At 42.7% G+C, this 19,844-nt stretch overlaps 1 protein-coding gene across 3 annotated transcripts in view; it reads left to right on the top strand.

The window, feature by feature from the left end:
• RNF144A (ring finger protein 144A) overlaps positions 1 to 19,844 on the top strand; it is a 102,964-nt gene that overhangs the window by 68,144 nt on the left and 14,976 nt on the right. For all 3 annotated transcript variants that reach the window (XM_005287760.5, XM_005287761.5, XM_065587719.1), the window contains exons 2-4: positions 1,384 to 1,529; positions 19,073 to 19,177; positions 19,370 to 19,430. In XM_005287760.5, the coding sequence (XP_005287817.1) occupies positions 1,384 to 1,529; positions 19,073 to 19,177; positions 19,370 to 19,430 (312 nt within the window). The remainder of the gene's footprint in view (positions 1 to 1,383; positions 1,530 to 19,072; positions 19,178 to 19,369; positions 19,431 to 19,844) is intronic.

The following is a 19,844-nucleotide window of genomic DNA, read 5'->3' as shown; positions in this document are numbered from 1 at the left end:
GTTGTGAAAAATAATGCTCATGTGCATTTGATAGCCCTCACTTTGTTAATTTTTCAACCATATGAGTGTCGCTTTATGGATCAGGGTCTGCAGCTGAACAGCATAAGCAGCACATCACAGCTATACACAAAAGCCTTGTGGAATTTGCAGTTAATTACTACTTTTCTGTGACTTAACAATGGCTGAACTGAAATATTGTTTGTTTGCCTCTGATCGTTTCTGCCATGAGCAAAGCCTTTTCCAAAGTAAGTACATTAACACTTCCTGGAATTTCCAAGTTCTTTAGCCAGAAAATAGATAAAGCCATGAAAGCCTATCCTGTGCTACCTCACCACTGTGCTTGAACACTGGCCTGGAAGATCTCCTCTAAGGACGAAGAGGGTTATTTAGTCCTTGGTCTTTCGAGGTATTTGATAGAGGTGCCAGTGAGAAGCAATTATTTGTGGGTTTTTTTGGTTAACTGCTCACTGAGAATTGGATAGAGCCACACATTCGTTTAATACATGCCACCAGAGCTAATTGCTCCAGATTTTTGGTCACTGCCCAAATGGATCAGAATTAAATGAATGACCTACAAGTGAACTTTTATGACTGAGTTATAAACTCATGCAGTTAATTGAAATTCTGGCACTGTTGCACTGTGGTGCTATGCTTGTTCATTCATGGAAGGCCAGAGCTGAATCCCCTTGAAGCTTGTGGAAAGATTCCAGGGCCAGATTTAAAATTTAAGTATGTAGGCGCCTAAAGATATAGTTAGCCACCTAGTGAGATTGCGTTAAACAAGTTAGGCATCGAACTCCCACTGACTTCAATGGGGCTTAGGCACCTAACTTTCTTAGGTTCTCTTGTAAATCCCATTAGGCACTTAAATGCCTTTGTAAATCTGGCCCCCAGTGACTTCAGTGAGCTTTGTATCAGGCCCTTATGTGGGATGGAGGATCAAATGAGGGTGAAAGGAAGCTGATATACCGTGTGGAAGAAAGATGAGGGCAGAATTGTGGGCTGGAAGGGGGGTGGTTGGAGTTTAGTGTGTAACTTCCAGCAAAGAGAAATCTGCAACTAATGGGATGTTTCCTTGCCTACTATCCCCATGATCACTTTGCTTGTATGTTACATCCCTTTTCCGCACTTGTCACCTATCCTTTGTCTATCTAGATCCTATGTTCTCTCAGGTGTGGGGCTGTATCTTTGAGATGCACATAATACAGTACGTTGTACATTACCGCAGTACACATCATAATAATAATAATTTACTGTGTTTAATTTCCTAACAGTTAATAGACAGCAGTGGATATGGAAAATAAGGCCTTGCACTGCCCAGGAATGTAGTAAGGTTGTGATGGAAGTGTTTTATTTTTTCACGTTTGTTGTTGTTTTTTTCAGACTGCTCTGCAATGACTACAGCAAGATACAGGCCTACCTGGGACTTGGTACTTGACCCTTTGGTGTCCTGTAAACTCTGTCTTGGGGAATATCCCGTGGAACAGATGACAACAATAGCACAATGCCAATGCATCTTCTGTACTCTGGTTGGTTTGCTTTTTTATTATATGTGTGTATAAAAAATATAGCCTGATTATATCTCAGGGTCAGGATGAGGCATTGTTTTTTATGTTGACTTTAGTAGAGTACAATTCACTCAAAAGTGTTGGAACTGCAGAAGGTCCCCAAAGCATTGGAAGCGCAACAATGCCATGGCACCCCTGCACTCTGGGTAGGCACACAGGGTCCTGTGCAACTCCCACTCTGAAAATCTCCCAGAGCCAGGCTCACGTATCCCAGTGTGGAGGATGAATGTGGCTTACAGGGTGGCCAGTGACAGGAGAGGAATTATCTGGTACATCTGCAGTCACACACAGGTTCAGTGGTCACAAATCCTTGTGTAATAGGTGTGTCAGGATTATATACCCTATTATAGCCAAGGAGCTGGAATTCTGTCTGTGGAAAGGCTACAGAGCTGCCCCATGCCCTGTTTGTGATTGGGAGGGAGGACATTCTGGTTTCTCTCATCCTGTTTTTTCAGGCTTTGTGTGACTTTCATCTTCTTTTATATGTAAAAAGTGAAAAATCAAGGAGTTACAGGTTATCTGTCAAACATGTTTGTTTTGTTTTTCTTAATTTGTGTGAGCAGCAGTTAGAGCCTTTGAACTGAGAATTAAGATCTGTGCTGCACGTTTTAACCTAGAGCTAGCAACTAATTTTATGCCCCACCTAAAAAGGGGGGGAAGCAATTGGGATAATCAAGCAGTATTTCACTGTGGATGTTTACCTCCTTGACCACTTTACTCAGACATTATAAACTATCCTCTTTCCTTTTGTCTGTTGTTTGGATCAGAGGCCAGGCACTCGTTTGTGTTTGGAAAGTACGTGGCACGTTATAGGTGCTTATGTCAACAAATAATAAATAACTCCAGTTTTGTAACAGCTCTGTATCAGCACTGCCTTATTGCATGAGTAGGTGCCTTGGATGAGAGAGGGGAAAGAGCATAGTGACAGTTAAATACAGGATATTGTATGTTTGTAGTTGTCATGAGCATTTAAATGTGATACTTAGCAAGCACCGTCATCCAAACTCTATACAGAAATCAACTGATTAATGCTCTCAGAGCTGCTGTGAAGCAGGTTAGTTGACATCCCCATTTTATAGATGGAGAAGCTGAAGCAGAAGGGCTAAGGGAGCGGAGAGGGAAAGGGAAAGAACTTGGAGGTGTCTGTTGTTTAGCAGCAGTGTTTCAAACAGATATCAGAGCACCCTATAAACAGCCGCATTGATTTTTTTTTTTTTACATTGAACATTCTAAAAATAACATATCATCAAAACACCCTGTTCATTAAAGTCACTTACTATTTATTATTACAGCCTTCCTGCTCCAGTGTTGGCTCAAGGAGTGGAAACTAGTCTCTTCCATTCCTCTCATTTGCTGCTGCTTCTACATGCTCTATTTTGTTAAGATCAACTGTTTCTGCTGTCCCTATTAAGGGTTCTTCTTGAAGTTTCCTCTTGGGTGCCCTCGTTTCTTCACACTAGTTCGTTTCCATTTGATGACTTCATGTGAGTGTCTGTGCGTTGGCATGTGGAGTACATGCCCCAAACATGTCCAGCGCTTCCTTGTGATTCTGGTGGAGACGAGCCGCTGCTTGGTGATTCTTGGATCTCTTCGTTGATGATGAGGTCTTTCTAGCCAATGCCTAAAATCTTTAATAGGCACTTATTTTCAAACGCTTCCAGTTTTCTGTCTACCATTTTGGTAGCTCTTGTAGTTGTATACTAGCACTGAGATTATGTTTGAGCTGAAAAATTTCAGTTTTGTTCTGGTGCTGTGAATCTTTTATTTCCATATGATGTTGAGTTTAGTGAATGCTGTGGATGCATTTTCTATCCTTGATGTCACTTCTTCAAGTCCTCCTTAATATCATAATTCCATGATTTCGAATTGGGGAAAAAAAAAGAGTGAGACACCTGGGACAGATACCATGCCCATTCAGTTAAAAATAAGAATTGCTTCATTATGCCTTTGTTTAGGGAGTGATTGGTCAAGCAGGCAAAAGGGTATGAAATAATTTCATGCAAAACCAGTCTGTGTTGCCCATAGCATAGTTTTTATATTCACAGCTAGGTTTTGCACATCTTTATTCCCTAAATCAGCTGTTGGATATTTTAGTTTCATTTCACTGTAACTTCCAAATGGTAGCCCAGAGGAGAACTGCCACACCAGGTATGTTTCCCTGACACGATCCCTAGCGTTGCTCACTTTTTCCATTCTTCCTGGTAGAATATCATTATTGCTTTCTATTTCTAGATGAATCATTAGGAAGTGTTGATAAACTGTGCCCTAGGAACAGTTTAAGTAAACTTAACATGGAGACATTAACTTAGTGTCTCCAATTCAATCAGGTACATTAATCAGTTTTTAGAATTAGTATTTGTTTTTCCTCAATAGTCTGCTCAACACGGTGCATTACAGAAAAACCTAAACAGTCTATCTTTCTCGATACTTACATGGCCCTCAAAGCAGTAGTGTTTGAGGACCTCAGAAACATGAATGCATTTATTCTTGCAATCTCCCTGTGATATAGGGAAATAATATTATCCCCCTTGTAGTGATGGGGAATTGAGGTAGCCTGACTTCCCCGAGGGTTAGACAGGAAGTCTGGGGCAAAGCTGGGAATTCAACCGAGAATTCATGAATGCCTGAAACACAAAGCCTCAGTCCCTGCCTTGAAGTGTTTACAGTTTAATAAATTACATTGAAGACTGCAATTGATTTTACCAAGGGCCAAATCCTAAACCTATTGAAATCAGTGGAAAGGCTTCCATTGACTTCATCGGTCTTTGGATTAGGCCCTAAATACAGTGGACCAGCTAATCCATTGTACAAATCCTCCAGTGTCAGTTAAAATACACCAGCAAAATGTTTAACTCAATATGTGTTTAAGCTCTTGACAGACCAGTGCATGCAAAGTTTTTGTTCAAGTGCTATGACGGAAATACAGAATAAGAATGAAAAAAATATTATAGCACATTGGTTAAAAATGTGAATGGTATTTTTGTGATGATTTTCTCTGTGTTAGTTCTAGAGTCACTTTCTAGCCTACTATATATATATAGAGAGAGAGCAAGAATATTTTACTCTGAAAGCAGTCTTTCAGTGCGGTACCATCAGAATGGATGCAGAACTTGGATCAATGTACAGATTTGCACAGACAGAAATATTATAGCGTTGAGGAATCTTTGCCCTCTGTATGACCCCAGAAGTGCTAGTGTCAGAATCTCATGAAGGATTATCTCCTCCCCACATTAACACAATACCACAACATTGCTATTTGGAAAGATAGAATGCGGGTATTGTTTCCTTTTGCATACTGGCTGACTTGCCAATGAATTGAATGGAGCCAATTATGCCTTATCAGCAGAGGAGTGGCAAAGACACTACAATTTCCCATCATAGTATATTTAGCCAATTGTGATTGCTTTTACAGTATTCCATTATGGGTTTTATCAGTGTGATTGTTAATGCACATACAATGACTGTGAGCTCTCTCTCTAAATGTTGTGTACACAGTGAAATCCATTGGGAATATTTCAGCTGCTGTGTTGTGTGCTACAGTTGCAAAAATCTAGGGAACGTGAGGAAAATAAACTACAGTACCTGCTGTTAATATCCTTTTTGAGTGTTGATCACAAGAAAAGCTATTATCTTTGTCCTCCTGGAAGCCAAACTATGTCTAAGCTATTATCACTTTTAAAGTTAAATTGCATTTATGTTGGCATCTGTATTCAAACTGCAGATTTTTAAAGTCATTGTACTGTCTTTTTTTTATTAATCACTTTCACCAGTGAAAGTTAGCGAACAGCAGATCACTCATACAGTGCTAAGTCTTCACTGCAATGTACAATCCTATTTTTGGGGGTGTGGTGGCTCAATTAATAGTCACCTATCACTGGGAGAATAAATCCATACATTTTTCTTTTAAAACTAGCACCTAAACACTGTTCTTATGAGCACCATAATCCTACTTTGTTTGGGATCAAAGTGCGTCAAGGGCCTCAAATTTTTGCTCTAAGAATATTTGCATGCAAATCTTTTGTTTGATTTGATTGTTGGGCCAAAACCCTTCAGTCATTACTTAGTCCTTCGTCAGGCTTTGGCTTGACTGGATAACAGAATGGGTTGGCTAGCAGGTTCTAAACCTCAGGACTGAAATATTGGCCCCATTGAAGTAAAAGGCAAAACTCCCATAGACTTCAGTGGGTCCAGGATTCACCCATAATGTAGCCAAGGCCAGTTGTAATTTTAGAACCTATCAACTGGTAAAGCTAACATCCCTGGGGGGGGCTAGGCTTCAACTCAACCAGCTTAGCACATGCTAAGATACAATTGCCTCCTCTATGCTCAAGGTTTAGAATGTGCTAGCTAGTGTGTTCTGAATAACACCTTTCATACTCAAGACAAACCCTTGGGCAAAGCTCACATTGGTTTTCTCATTGTTTAAAACTTTTCTGTTCTTAGAATCATAGAATGTCAGGATTGGAAGGGACCTCAGGAGGCCATCTAGTCCAACCCCCTGCTCAAAGCAGGACCAATCCCCAGACAGATTTTTGCCCCAAATCCCTAAATGCCCCCCTCAAGGTTTGAACTCACAACCCCCTGGGTTTAGGAGGCCAATGCTCAAACCACTGAGCCATCTCTCTCCCCCTCCCCCTGTGTGTCTTCTAGAGGAGTCTTTTGTGACATAGAACCACAAGTCACAGATGTTAGTTTTCTTCCTTTGTCTCCCCATGGGGCAAATGTTTGGGGAACTTTTTTTTAAATGAAATCCATCTTTTGTACACTGTGCTATCTTTTTATAGCTGCACAGACGAGGTCAAAGAAGCATGTGTGGCATTTGCAACAGAAAATGGTGAGGTTTGAGGGGGTGCTTAGACCCTGCAAGAGTTTGTTCTACAGCCTTGGACAACATCCCAGAAAGTTCTGCCTTCTGCACTGAGCTTCACCCTTGTGGACAGCTCCTTTGGGCCTGAGGAATGCAGATGCCGACCACAGCCCTCATCCTGCAGATCTCACTAATCTTTTAGGAATCTTAGACTCTTTCTTTCTTTGTTGATTTCTCAGTCGATTAGATAGAACCATATGAAACAGTCTTTCGCTCTGGCCTACGTGTGGATAGTCTCCACCAGCTATTACTGAGCCCCTTTCACCAAGAGTACAATCTGCCTCCCTTTTGGCTTTCCTGATTCCACCAGCAGCCTGAGTAATTCAGGTCATTGCTTTATTTAGGCTCCTTTTTGTTGTTGCAACTTAAGATACTTACCTTGTAACGGTAGGGTCTCCCTTTCCTTCCTATACCTAGCTTTCTTGATCTTCTGTTAGCTGTCAGTGGTCACTTTCCTCTACCATCATGATTGGAACAGAGCACTCAGAACTGCTTAGGTCTTGAGTTGGGAGACAAGCAAGAGAGACTTAATTATCTTGTTCTCCCTCATTCCAAGGCTACAGCTCTCCTCCTCTCTTCCCCCCCCCCCCCCCCAATGCAGACTGAACAAAGAACAGTGTGGAGTGACCAGGTAAGGTTGGCTTCCTTCCCAGTTAGGCACTGGTTTATCTCTGGTTGCCGGGGGAAACCTGCCTTCGGGAGACATCTCCCTGCTGTGAGACAGCACTGTTCTAAAGCAGGGCTCTTCGTCCCCTCCACAGAAAGGAGCTATCCTGATCATTTTAAAGTATGGGGTTTTTTAAAAGATTTTTCCTTGTGAATATTCACAAGAATTAGTAACTTTTTAACAGGCATGTTGTTTCCCCATCCCCACTAGCTCTTGGCAAAATACCAGAACTTGCTACTCACAGTCATTGGACCTTTTTGAACAAACCTTTTGTTTGTATTAACTCAGAATTGCTCTTCACCATTCCATTGTAATGCATCGAGCCCTTTCACTAAACAAATACGAACACTCTTTAGGCAAGGTGAATAAAGCAGACTTGTAGCAGTGGAGTTATGTTTGTATAGTGTCTAGCACAATCAGTTCCTGATCCATGACGGGGGCTCTGAGGTGCTACCACAATAATAATAATAATAATTAATAAAAAATAATGAAGTAGCCTAATCCTAGAGGAATGAATTTGCAGCTGGGAATCGTGGACTCCTGACTTGCTGTCAGGCCTTGGTCCAGTCAGTTCACCTCATTCTTTGCTATCATGTTGCAAAATGAGGTTAATACTTATCTTCATCATTTGGATGTCATGAAAACTAGTGGGTTGGAATATGTAAAGTGAAGGCCAGTCATTTCCTGCAGCTATACATTTCTCCAACACCTAGAGCATTCATCCTATTCTGTCTCAAGAAATCTTCCTCAAACTGCATCATAAGGGAATATGTATTCTGTTTGTATAACAAGGGTTTTAGAATTCCTTCCTACATATGGGGTTGTTGAAAACAGACTAAAACGTTTATTTTAAAGTTTTTAAATGTAGTTTATATGAATCAAAATAAATTGTTAGCCATCATCTTGAACTATTATATATATTTTCTTCAACAAAAGCCTCAAACCCTTTTATTTACTATTGCTTTGGAAAAGTTGCAGTTTTCTTCCCTTCTTTTAAAATAGAAGTGCTGAAAAAGTAAATATAAGAGCAGCTGATGAATTGCTACAGTGGCCTTGGATTCTGGCTTTGAAATACTGTTGCTGGTGATTCACAGTACTGAGCAGTGTTGTTAATGAGTTTGTGGCAGTCTCATGTCATAATTCTGACTGACAACAATTTTCAGAAGAGGGCTAGAGCACGATTCATGGGGACCTGGGACCAGCCTGACCAAGTCTCCCAGAATGTCAGGGAGACTTCAGTTTCCTGACTCCTGATTTAATAATGCTATCTCCCACATAAAAACTACACTACCCAAAACCATACGTGTCATCCACACATGCAAGCCAGTGAGAGAGACTGAGGCGTGTTTGTGCGACACACAAGATTGTGAGTAATGTAGTTGACTTCTGCTCAGCTTTTGCTTTTGCCAGTGGGAGTGTGGGGCTTGCCGGCCAATGGCAGGGTGGGGGGATAGATTTGAAGTGTGGGGATGCAGTGGTGTGTGAGAGCCTAGGCAGCACAAGGTGAGTGAACTGGGGCTGGTCAGTAAGTCAGGGATGGGGGTCATTCTCCCCAAGGCCTTGGCTGTAGCAGGGAGGGTAAAAAGTCTGACTCACCCTGGGACTCAGTGCAGCGGGGGGAAGGGGTTGAGTATCAGTTGTATGGGAGGACGGGGAGTCCATGCCCTGTTCTCCCCAGGCTTTTGGATGCAGCAGCAGAGGGATTGGGGAGGGAGTGGGCCCATGCTTTTCTATTCTACCTCAAACACCGTACTGAGAGCGCACATCTTTTCCCCTTTCCTTGGGTATAATTGCGGCCCTACCGCCCCAAACACCACCTATGGCTGAGCTTATTATAGCCTTGGCGGGGAGGAGTGAGTTGCAATTCTGCTCACCTCGCTGTGTGTCCTTTGGAGTACAAGGCACTGGGTGGGGGGAGACTGAATGGGGTATCAGTGTGGGGGGAAAGGGGCTGTCAGTGGCGGTGTTAGTGGGACTTGTAGTGGAGTTGTTGGTGGGGTGGAGGGAGCAGTAGGGTTAACAATGGGGGTGGGGGAAGGGCTGGGTGGAAATTGGGGTTGGGAGTGGGGAGGGTTCCTGAAATTAATTTGAAAATGTAGGTGAATATGTCTGGAATTCGCATTTGGAAATGGGACACAGCAATGAGAGCATGACAGCACAGGGCCCAGTTCAGTTATTTGTTGCCAGAGCATGAGCATAGAGGATAGGCACCCTGGTTCATAGTACTTTCTCTCCAATCACACATAGTGTGACCAGAAAGAAACACATCACACAGCTCCCAGCTGTTGTATGTTGTCCTTCTGTACAAAGACAAGGTGCCTAGATACCAAGGCCCAAAATGTTGGTGGAACCTGGTCAGGTAGGTTGTAATGCACCACTGACTGTGTGGACGGACTATCCACGGTGTCCCAATAATACCTTATGGGGAATGCTGTAGAGCACTCTATTTAGAACTGCTTCAGAGTATGTGCCGGAATATTATCTATTTTCCATTATTATGGTTAGGCCCTTGGCCCCATGGTACTGTGCACAGTGCAGACACCCAAAGAAATATGGTCTCTGTGCTCATCTTCTGAGAAAACAAGTGATTTACGAGGGTGGGGGTGATGGGTGAAAATCAAATATGTAGAATTTTTGTATATGTAGATTCACTTGCAACTTCTGTCCTGATAATTATAAGTACATAAAATGCCAAATATCCCCATCTGCTCCTCCAGCCATTATAAACTGGCTGATTTCTTACAAGCATTACAATAAAGGTGAATCCTGAGAGTGGTAGTCTTACATATAGATCAGTTAGACCTTCCAAGGGCGGTGTTTCCCTTCCTCTTCTTACTTGAGATATTTGACTGGAAACAGGCTTTTGTTTTTGAGCTCATTTATTTCCTGCTTGTTGGTCCTAAACTGGCATGCTAATGATTTCCACAGCAATCAGTTATAATGTCTCAAAGGATTTTTAGCTTCAGCTCTAGTACATGTCTAATGCTGTAGAAGCCAACAGGGCTTCTCTTTAGAGAAATCTGTCTCTGCACAACCCCATCCTTGATGATGGAGCAAGAAGGATTGTACATGACTTTGACAGCCATGGTTTTAGGGCCACCTCCCTCTGCCCAAACTAGTGCAGAAATCCCTTAATGCAGTTGTTCTGCTCAGGGTAATAGGTTGCAGCAAGGCACAGCACAGAGGAACACTGTTATTCTCTGGATAGCGCGCACAGATATTCCCTGGGGGTGTTTGCTGCATCAGTGGGAAAAGGAACAGGCACATGACTAGGGCCCCACCAAATTCACGGTCCATTTTGGTCAATTTCACAGTCATAGGATTTTAAAAATAGTAAATTTCATGATTTCAGCTACTGAAATCTGAAATGTCACAGTATTGTAATTGTAGGGGTCCTCAACCAAAAAGGAGTTGGGGGGGGGTTGCAACGTTATTGTAGGGGGGGTTGCGGTACTGCTACCCTTACTTCTGCGCTGCAGCTGGCAGCAGTGCTGTCTTCAGAGCTGGGCAGCTGGAGAGTGGCGGCTACTGGCCAAAAGCCCAGCTCTAAAGGCAGAGCCGCCGCCAGCAGCAGTAAGGAAGCAAGGCATGGTATGGTATTGCTACCTTTACTTCTGTGCTGCTGCCTGCAGAGCTGGGCCCTCAGTCAGCAGTCACCATTCTCCGGCCGCCCAGCTCTGAAGGCAGCAGCGCAAAAGTAAGGGTGGCATGGTATGGTATTGCCACCCTTACTTCTGCACTGTTGCTGGTGGGACACTGCCTTCAGACCTGGGCACCTGGCCAGCAGCCGCCATTCTCCAGCCACCCAGCTCTGAAGGCAGCGCAGAAGGGTGGCAATACCGCGACCCCCCTGCAACTCCCTTTTGGGTCAGTACCCCCAATTTGAAAAACACTGGTCTCCACTGTGAAATCTGTATGGTGTAGGGTAAAAGCACACAAAAGATCAGATTTCACTGGGGGGAGACCAGATTTCGTGGTCCATGATGCGTTTTTCATGGCTGTGAATTTGGAAGTGCTTTACACATGACTAGTGGGGTTTATGACTATTTCGAAAAACCCCTGGATAATGGAAGAGCTTGGGCAGTACTTTAGTACAGTCCATGGACTATATTGGTAGCTCTGCCCCTACACTGTTTTTTTTTTTTTTTTTTTTTTTTTTTAATTAGTGAATTTGCACAACTGGAGGTCTGGTTGCTACTTCCCTTCCCTTGATTCCACTAGTTGAGGAGTAGTGTTAAGTTATAGCCAAGGTTTCATACAAGTCCTGCTGGCTAAAGCTGCGCAGTGGATCCACTGAATCAATGTGTCCCGAAGAGCTGTGACCACATCTGCTCCCTGGTTGGTGCCGCCTACTTTTTGGACCATATTGGGTTTTTGATGTTGGAATTGTGGGTATCTTCCTCCACTGGAGCCCCTCCTCTAAGCAGACCACTCAGTACTGAGGGACCTGTAGTGCTGGTTTATGCCAGCCAGCATAATTTGTCCACTCATTTGCATATTGTGGCTCCATTGTCACCCAGGAGGGAGGTTGCCTTGCTGACATGAAACATGGAATCAGGAAGACCTATGGGTGTTATGCATGTTCCTTGATGGTGTCTTCTGTGATCTCAATGCCACATATCAACTCAGACTAAGATGTGTACCTATCAAACAGCAGTGGCTTCTGTCCTTTTGTGTTGCTCTGAAACCAGGGCCTCCACAGAGAGACAGTGCTGGATGCTTTCAATGTGAAACAGAAATGATATATTGAAGGCAAATGGTGGTGTCATCATGTTATAAATGAGGATGTCAGGCACTGGAACAACTAGCCTCCAATGTCTTCCCAAGTGACTCAACGTCAGCTCAGGTAGCTTTGCCATTTGCGCCATATGCTGGAGTCCGTACCATCCCACCAGCTTTGTGTTGGATCCAACAAAAGATGGATGGAGAAGACCTTGCAGACAGCCACATGCACACTAGAGGGGTGTCATGGTTTCCGACCTCGCCCACTTTAGCCTTAATATAGAGTTCTGTCTCAAAGAACAGGTCTATAAAAATGATCATTTAAAAAAAGGAATAACTGGGATAAAGATCTGTCTAGCACACATCTGTCACCATAGTATCTAGGTGATCTATGGGAATGGATGCAGTAATATATTACTTGACTTGTTAGTAGACATATGGTCAATCACTGCTGTTTTAAGGCAGAATCCCTCCCACAGTCACTTCAGTTGCCTTTTACAAATCTCTCCATGATTAAATGTGCATAGTAAATTGCTTGTCAGCCAAGTAGGAATAGTGTGGTGCTAAGAAGAAATGTAACTAGATTTGTAGATGCCACAGAGCATCTTGCACACTGGAGAAGCAGTGATGGGGGAAGGGTGTATACTGGAGTTTCTCAAGGTTATTAAGCACCTTCTCTTTCAGGGATTACAGAGCAGCGGTCATGCTGGTAGCTTTGCTGCCAGCCTTTTACACAGTAGAGCCACACAGGCTATTAGACAGGAAAGAAGCTTAAAAACAGCAAACAAAGCTACCTTTTTGTATTTTCCTTGTATTTTGCTTTAGGAATACATTGCATACCATGTCCCAGCTCTGCTGTATAGTCAAAAGCCAGACACTGGGAGGTAGGTAAAACTGTCTACCAGTTTAACCACTTCATCTGCTAAACTGGCTGCGAAATTGAAATTGTCAGTCTGATATGATGATTAATGTTGCATAGGATATCTCACTATGTGTAGCAGCAAGGGCATAACTACAGCATTGCTGAGTATTCCTTAGAAAGGAATTTCTTCTCCCCAAATTATTTTTCTCTTATTTTACATGTGAGGATATGCAACAAAAATACATAGAATGATAGTTTTGTAAAGCAGAAGATCATCTTTCATAGTAAAACCACACAATTTTGTAAAATGTAACTATTGCAAAAAAAAAAATAACATTGTGTATCTGTTACTTCCATTTCTCATCTCTGTCTGTCTAAACCCATCACTGTAGCATTTGAGCAGCTGTCTAGTATCCTTTTACCAGAAGAGTTACACATGGCTCAGAATGTAGATTGGGAGCTATAACAAACCAAATGTAAACTGCTCTGAGACGCAGGACCTCACAAATTTCATTCTTTTACAAAGTTTAAGGCCAAAAGGGACTATTATGGTTATCTGGTTTGACCTCCTTCCTAACATAGAACTTAAAATGTCAACTAGTAATTCCTGCATCTAGCCCAACAAGCTCTGATTGAATTAGAGCATATATATTTTTAGAAAGATATCCAATCTTGATTTAAAGACTCCAGATAATAAAGAATGTGCATCACTTGACAATCAGTTTGAGTGATTAATCACCTTTACTTAAAACATTTCTCAGTGTCTTGTCTGAACTTTCCTTCCTGTTTCGGCTTTGGTTCTTCTTACCTTGTCCATGTTAGTATAGGCTCACTAATTTCTACTTTGCATAGGCCCTGATTCAGGAAAGCAGTTAAGTATCTCTGTAACTTTAAGTATATGTGTGACAGCGTTCACTCAGCAGGTGGTGCCTTCTTGTGGCTGCTGTGGGGATCAGCTCTTGCCTTATCTGGTGCTCTCCTCCCTCAATTACTTGAGCTGTGACCCATCTCTTTCTTCTCAACTGAGGCCTTCCTCTTCGTGACTTGGCCCTCCAGCCAGGTCACTGTATAGTTGTCCCCTTCTGGGGTAACCAAGTCTTTCCAGACCAGCTATCTGGTTAGCATCTTCAGTGAGCCTGTGCCACTTCCAGTGGCTGGTAGGGGAACCCCAGACCCATCCTCTACGCTGGGTTCCAGCCCAGCAGGGATCCTATAAAAAGCAGCCCAGGTCTGCACCGTCCTATCCCTTGCTGGTGTTTTCCTGGGCTTCTTCAGCTTCCTTTCTCCAACAACTCCTCTGTGGTTGACCATTCTTCCAGGGCTAGAACCCCAGGGCTTATTCTCCCGCTTGGGCTTTCTCCTCCCCTTCTCTCTGCTCCCAGACTCTCTCCCTGCAGCCTCTTTCTGCTGCAAACTTCCTGGCTTTATAATCCAGCCTACTCCTGCCCATCTGGGCTTCTTGTTCAGTTAGGCCTGGCTTTCCATCCAAGTGCAGCCAGGTTCCCTAACTGGCCCCTCAGGCCCACACTGACCTCTTCAGGCCTGTGTGGGAGTACACACCCCATCACATATATATTTAAAATTGTGGAAAATAAATTAAATTATTTACTTGCTATCAAAGTTAAGGGCAACTGTGCTTGTATTTCTCCCCTGTGGTCCAGCCAGGGCACCCATTCTAGGCTCCGGGCTCCTCAGCCATCACCTCTCTTGGGCAGAGACATGCAACCAGCGTTTTTCCGGGCTGCATAGTTCCCTGGCCACATTGTGAGTTCCCCAGCAAGTCAGACTGTCTAAATAGCTCTGCTTTGTTTTCTCCTCAGAGGTTATAAACAGTTTAATTGCCCACGGTTATAAGGTTACACAGTTTTTCTTAAGCAAGCACATTTATTTGTATGCTGAATGCATTACCGAGAAAACATATTAAAACAATAAAAGAACCTATACACATAAGTTTACCCCAAAGATCACCCCACTTCAATAAGGCTCTGGTAAGAGTCAGTCTTTCAAAACTCACTCGGGCTATTTTTATGTTAATTTCTTTGTGTACATTGCACTGTACCATATTGTACTAAATCTGTCCAAACTGACCTAAGAATGCAGTGATCCTTTTGTTTCAACTATTTGGGAGCTACCAGGGCATGTCTGACAGTTTTACAGTGCACTTCACTGGAGCTGGAGGCCAATGTGAAGCACCTTTTGAAGGGCATGCATTCTATTAATATGCTGAAAGCTGCTTTTAAGTAACGTTAGGACAAGTTGGTTTGCAAATGTGCAGCTCAGCTGCCCTTGAGGATAAAACTGCCCGCCCCCCCGCCATTCTGAAAAGCCCCTCAGTTTATCCCCAGAATCAGGTAGACCATCCAGGTGGCCAGCAGACACCGGGCAGTGATGAGAGCAGTGCCCCCAGCAACTGTGAAAACAGAGGAGACCGCTCCCTCTGCATCCTGCAACCATGTGAATGGCTGAACTAAGGGAGCTTCTTCAAAAAAAAATCATGTCAGCAGTGCTCCACCAAGCACAACAGCGACATTGTGACTCAGAAGTTTTTTGATGACTTGAAGCCAGATATGTGAGAAAAATTCAAAGAACCTGTGAATGAGATTTCCTCCATGTTGGAAAACCTAGGTTGGAAAGGGATTGGGACCAGAGGATTTATTATTTGTCATTACTTGAACAGCCTTCAATGTCTCGCTCGTATGGGTGGATTGGAAAATTGTGTTGGGAGGAGGAAAGTGAGGACAGAAGGGAGTGGAAAAGGCAGGGAAAATGGTAGTGTGTGCACATGTGCAGGGGAATGTGGAGGTCAGGAGCTGGGGGAAACTGGCCAGTACACTCTGGCTGCTTTACTCTCCCTTGCTGAGAAACAAAGGTATCTTGAATTATGAAGAACTTCTCTGAGCAGGACTTCCATCTCCTCAGATACTGATCAATGGAGACTAAAGAATTAATGTTTGTATAATCAATTCACAGTTGCCAAGTTTAACGCAGCCTCAATGACATGTTTAAATTTTGTTTGTTTATTTACAAGTTTTAAGTATTGTTAATAAGGACACATGACCAAGTAAATTCAGTGGAAATTGGTTTTTTTTTTTTAGATACAGATGATTCTTCTTAGTCCAGTTACAAGGGAAATAAAAATGCTGCTTAACATATTGGTTATTCACAAGAGCCTGCATATAGCAGGCTGATGCCTTTGTTACTTTCTCTCACCCATTCCAGCCAGTAGGCAGCTAATCTCAATTCCCCTTCCCTCCTAGGAGATTTGTTACACTGATCATTTTACAGGTCATTTTCAGTGATTGCACTCAAATAGCAATTCATGGATGGGTTTGTTTTTTTAATCACTTTATTCCTAGAAGAACAAAGGGGCAATCTTACAAAAGGTATAACAGGAGGAAAATCCTACAATAATTTTACTGGGATGGTTTAAAAGGGATAACATCAACGTTAATTACTGAGCTCTGGATTGTGAACTGGGCACATAATCTGTTTTGTGTTTCATTCCCTGTGTGGACATAGTGATGTGCTGATGCAATGGGGAATTTCTAACCGTGTTACCAGTTTTGGTTTTCTAATGCTGGTGGCACCTCATGCATTCACTTCCAGGCAGTGGGGGGAGGAGAGATCCACCCAAGAGGAGGGAGCTCACACTGCTTCTTCTTCAGCCCCAGGAGCCCCTGTTTTATGGGAAAGGGAATTTTGAACAGACAGCAAGAGCCTCGCCTGAAATAAAACCCCTATGGGACAGGACCTGGGACAGATTCTGCCTGACACTTACTGGCTTCAAGGCAGCAGCTGGATTCCTAAGCAGATGTAGCAGGAGAAGCACATTTTGGCTTGGCTGGTATTAAGCGTATGGGAAGCTCAATGATCAGTTAGTGGATAGAGAAGGCCCTGAGTATTGGACAAGGCACGGATGAGCTACTCCCTTCCCTAGAAGATGTTAGAAAAGGGAAACTATGTTTGACTGGCTTTGGCAAAGGTCCCAAACAGGGTGGTGAAGAGAATTGCCAAATTAATCATTAATGATGGTAAAGCGCACTGAGCTCGAAAAGTGTTCTTTTAAGTGCTAAGTGTTGTCATTAAATATATATGCTGTTTCATCGGAGTCTACGCTCGCCATTTACAGATGGGGGGGATGGGAAGAGCCAGCAATGGCACCGTGGTAGGACTGATGCCCCTGCCACTGGTGGTGCTGAGATCCACAGCCCAGGGCCCTGGTCTCACAGATTTCAGCTGTCTGTGGTAGTTGCCAGCCGTGCTCCCAGCAGCCCCAACCCCAGCAGAGCAGGAGACTGTAGAAACATTCCAGGAGCCAAGCATCTCCTGAGGTGAATCCCTCTCTTTGTTGCTTTTGTTCTGACAAAGGCAAGGAGATGGGCCTTAATAAACTGTCTGCAAAGATGCAGAGTTACCGTTGCTGTGGAAACAGTAACTTTTAAAAGTATCAGCTATTCAGTTTCTTTCTATTTTTCTCCAAGAAGCTGAGATATTGTTTCTTCTGGGAAAAAAAAAAACACAACACACCTCATAATGGGGAATCTGACAGAAGACTTTGTTGGGATATAAAGAGCTATATTGCCACCAATGGAGTAACACTCTGCAGTAGTTGAAATGATGATGTTGGGAGAAAGCGAGGATTTTGCCACAGTCAAGATGCAAGAGGAGGAAGTCAAAATATCAGTGTGGGATTAAGAACAAATCCTCACAAAGGAGCCATGCAGGCAGGCTTAAAGAATGCACAGTGTACATAGGGAAGACTGAAGGAGCAGAATATAAATGTGGATCTCTGCAGTTACTGGGTGCATTACATATGATGGTCTGATTAAGACTGGAGAAATTGTTCACACTCATTATTTCAGTTGAAAGCCAATTGAGAGTTCTTTAAAGTTTTATTTATTTATTTACTTGTGATTCTCCCCTGTAGAGCAGAGAGGGAGGTTTGAGTTGGTAATGTATTTCTAAGCATAACACGAGTCTACATGACTCATGTTATTTCTGGCACTAGGTTGGTTGGTTTAGCTGATTACCTCCAGCTTCTCAGATACTTACCACTGCACTGAAAATACTCCCTGATTTGAGGTGAAGTAAATAAGTAAAAGTGAGATGTCATATGTTGATGCTTAGGGTGCTTCTATCAGTTGGAAGATGGCAGGACTAAAGTGCTAATTGTAATGTTGGTATTTTGTTTCCATTGCCTAGAACTGGGGGGGGGGGGTTTTAGTAGTTTGAGCTTTACCTAGGCTCTCTGGAATCAGTGGTTTATATTCCAGCAGGGTTGACTCGGCCGTTCCCTGTTCCAAGGCAGATTGTGGGAAGATTGATGTGGTGGTAGCCCTCTCTTCCACATGGCACAGTGTGAGGGTGAGGTTGGGGAGGGGGCTGGATCTGGATCAAGCCTTTAACTCAAAAATTAAACACAGCCAGGTTTCAAAAATTTCTACCACTGGCCTATGGTTCTGACATCATAAATCAAGAAGGTGGCAGCTGGTAAGAGGGGAACTGAGGAGAGAGCCAGGGCAAGATGGCAGCTGAGGCGAAATAAGACTGGCTAAGGGCCAAAAAGAGAAGCCAGTACATCACATGGTATTGGCTTAATCTGATCCCTGTGTGGCTCTTTTCATAAGCGAAGAGGTTTGCCCTTTGCCCAAACCACCCCTTTCTCCCTCCAGTTGTGTGTTTTGCCATATACCACCCTTTTAGAGACCATAATTTCAATTCTGCTTTCTCTAAAGCTCAGTGGGATCCTTTGGGATGAAGATTACTATATATATGCAGCTTTATTATTTATTAATTTATAATTGTTTTATTGTGCAGGACATTCATATGGAAATAGCTATTCTTTTTTGAGTCCTCATTTGTGCATTCTTCCTTCACACTGAGAATGAAATATATCCTCACCAAGAAGTTCAGTTAGTTATTTTCTGTGTAATGGGAAACAAGCCAAATAACCTTTCCCATTCTGTTGTACTTGACAGATGACTGTTAATGGGTAGCTACTGCTTGGTAAGCTGTTATGGTTTCCGGTGATATAAATCTGAGGGATTTATGAAGACTGGTTAATCTAATTTTATCTTTTATTTTCCTAACATTCCATTTTACTTGCCTCTTATTTACTGTGTAATTTGTAATTGAGGCAGAGCTGTCTAATGAATAGAGCATGGAAATGTATTTCAGGAGATTTAGTTCCTGCCACTTATTTAGTTTAGTGTATAACTTTGGAAAGTCTCTGAATGTGTTTGTCTATTTCCCCAGTTGTGAAAAGGAGATAATATTTACCCACCTCTGTAAAGTGATTTTAAATCTTCAGATGAGCTAGTCAAAGCATGAATGATATGCAGAATAATTTATATTTGGAAGAATAGTTACACCCTCCTCTTTTACAGTGCCTGAAACAGTATGTGGAACTTTTGATCAAAGAAGGTCTAGAAACAGCAATTAGTTGCCCTGATGCTTCCTGCCCAAAACGAGGTCATCTACAAGAAAATGAGGTATATTTTTACTGCACGTTGGTTCTTTCAGTATATTCAGACGTGTCTTGCTCAGGGCATATTATAGCTGTTGTTTATTGTCAGCATATGATTTAATCATTTATAAAGGTTAAATGCTGGGTCTCCATTCATTTGGAATGCCTTGGATTATTGCTGTTCTAATTTGTAATTTCTCCTTTTTTATTTTAACAGATTGAGTGTATGGTTGCATCAGAAATCATGCAAAGGTACAAGAAGCTACAGTTTGAAAGAGGTACAGTATGAAATATCAGCCTTTACTCCAGACCAATGGCTGGCTTCCAAATCTATGGGAATAGTGTTACCCCCAGATTGATCCATGTCACAGAGATGAGACTGTGGTCCTGTGTGTGTTTATACAGTAGTGTTGGAGCCTTATATGATTTGTGAGTGGAAGAAAGCTCAAATTGTTTCTTCCTTTATCAGGTCCTGCTAGTGCGTGCATGTTGCCATGTACCATGTGATGGAAACTGAATTGCAGACAGAAAACTGCTGCATATTGTATTAATATGTTACTGAAAGGGGGAATTCTCTGGGCATCATGCACTTGTATGCTTTATATAGCACTAATGGTAGGATGGCAGTACCTAGGACTCTGTATAGAAATGCTGGGGTCCTCTATGGAGCCAGTCTAAGTTTGGATGCTGGA

Source organism: Chrysemys picta, chromosome 3 (assembly GCF_011386835.1).
Source record: "Chrysemys picta bellii isolate R12L10 chromosome 3, ASM1138683v2, whole genome shotgun sequence".
Lineage (NCBI taxonomy): Eukaryota > Metazoa > Chordata > Testudines > Emydidae > Chrysemys > Chrysemys picta.
The sequence above is the reverse complement of the archived record's forward strand: the minus strand, read 5'-3'. Positions and strand labels throughout refer to the sequence as shown.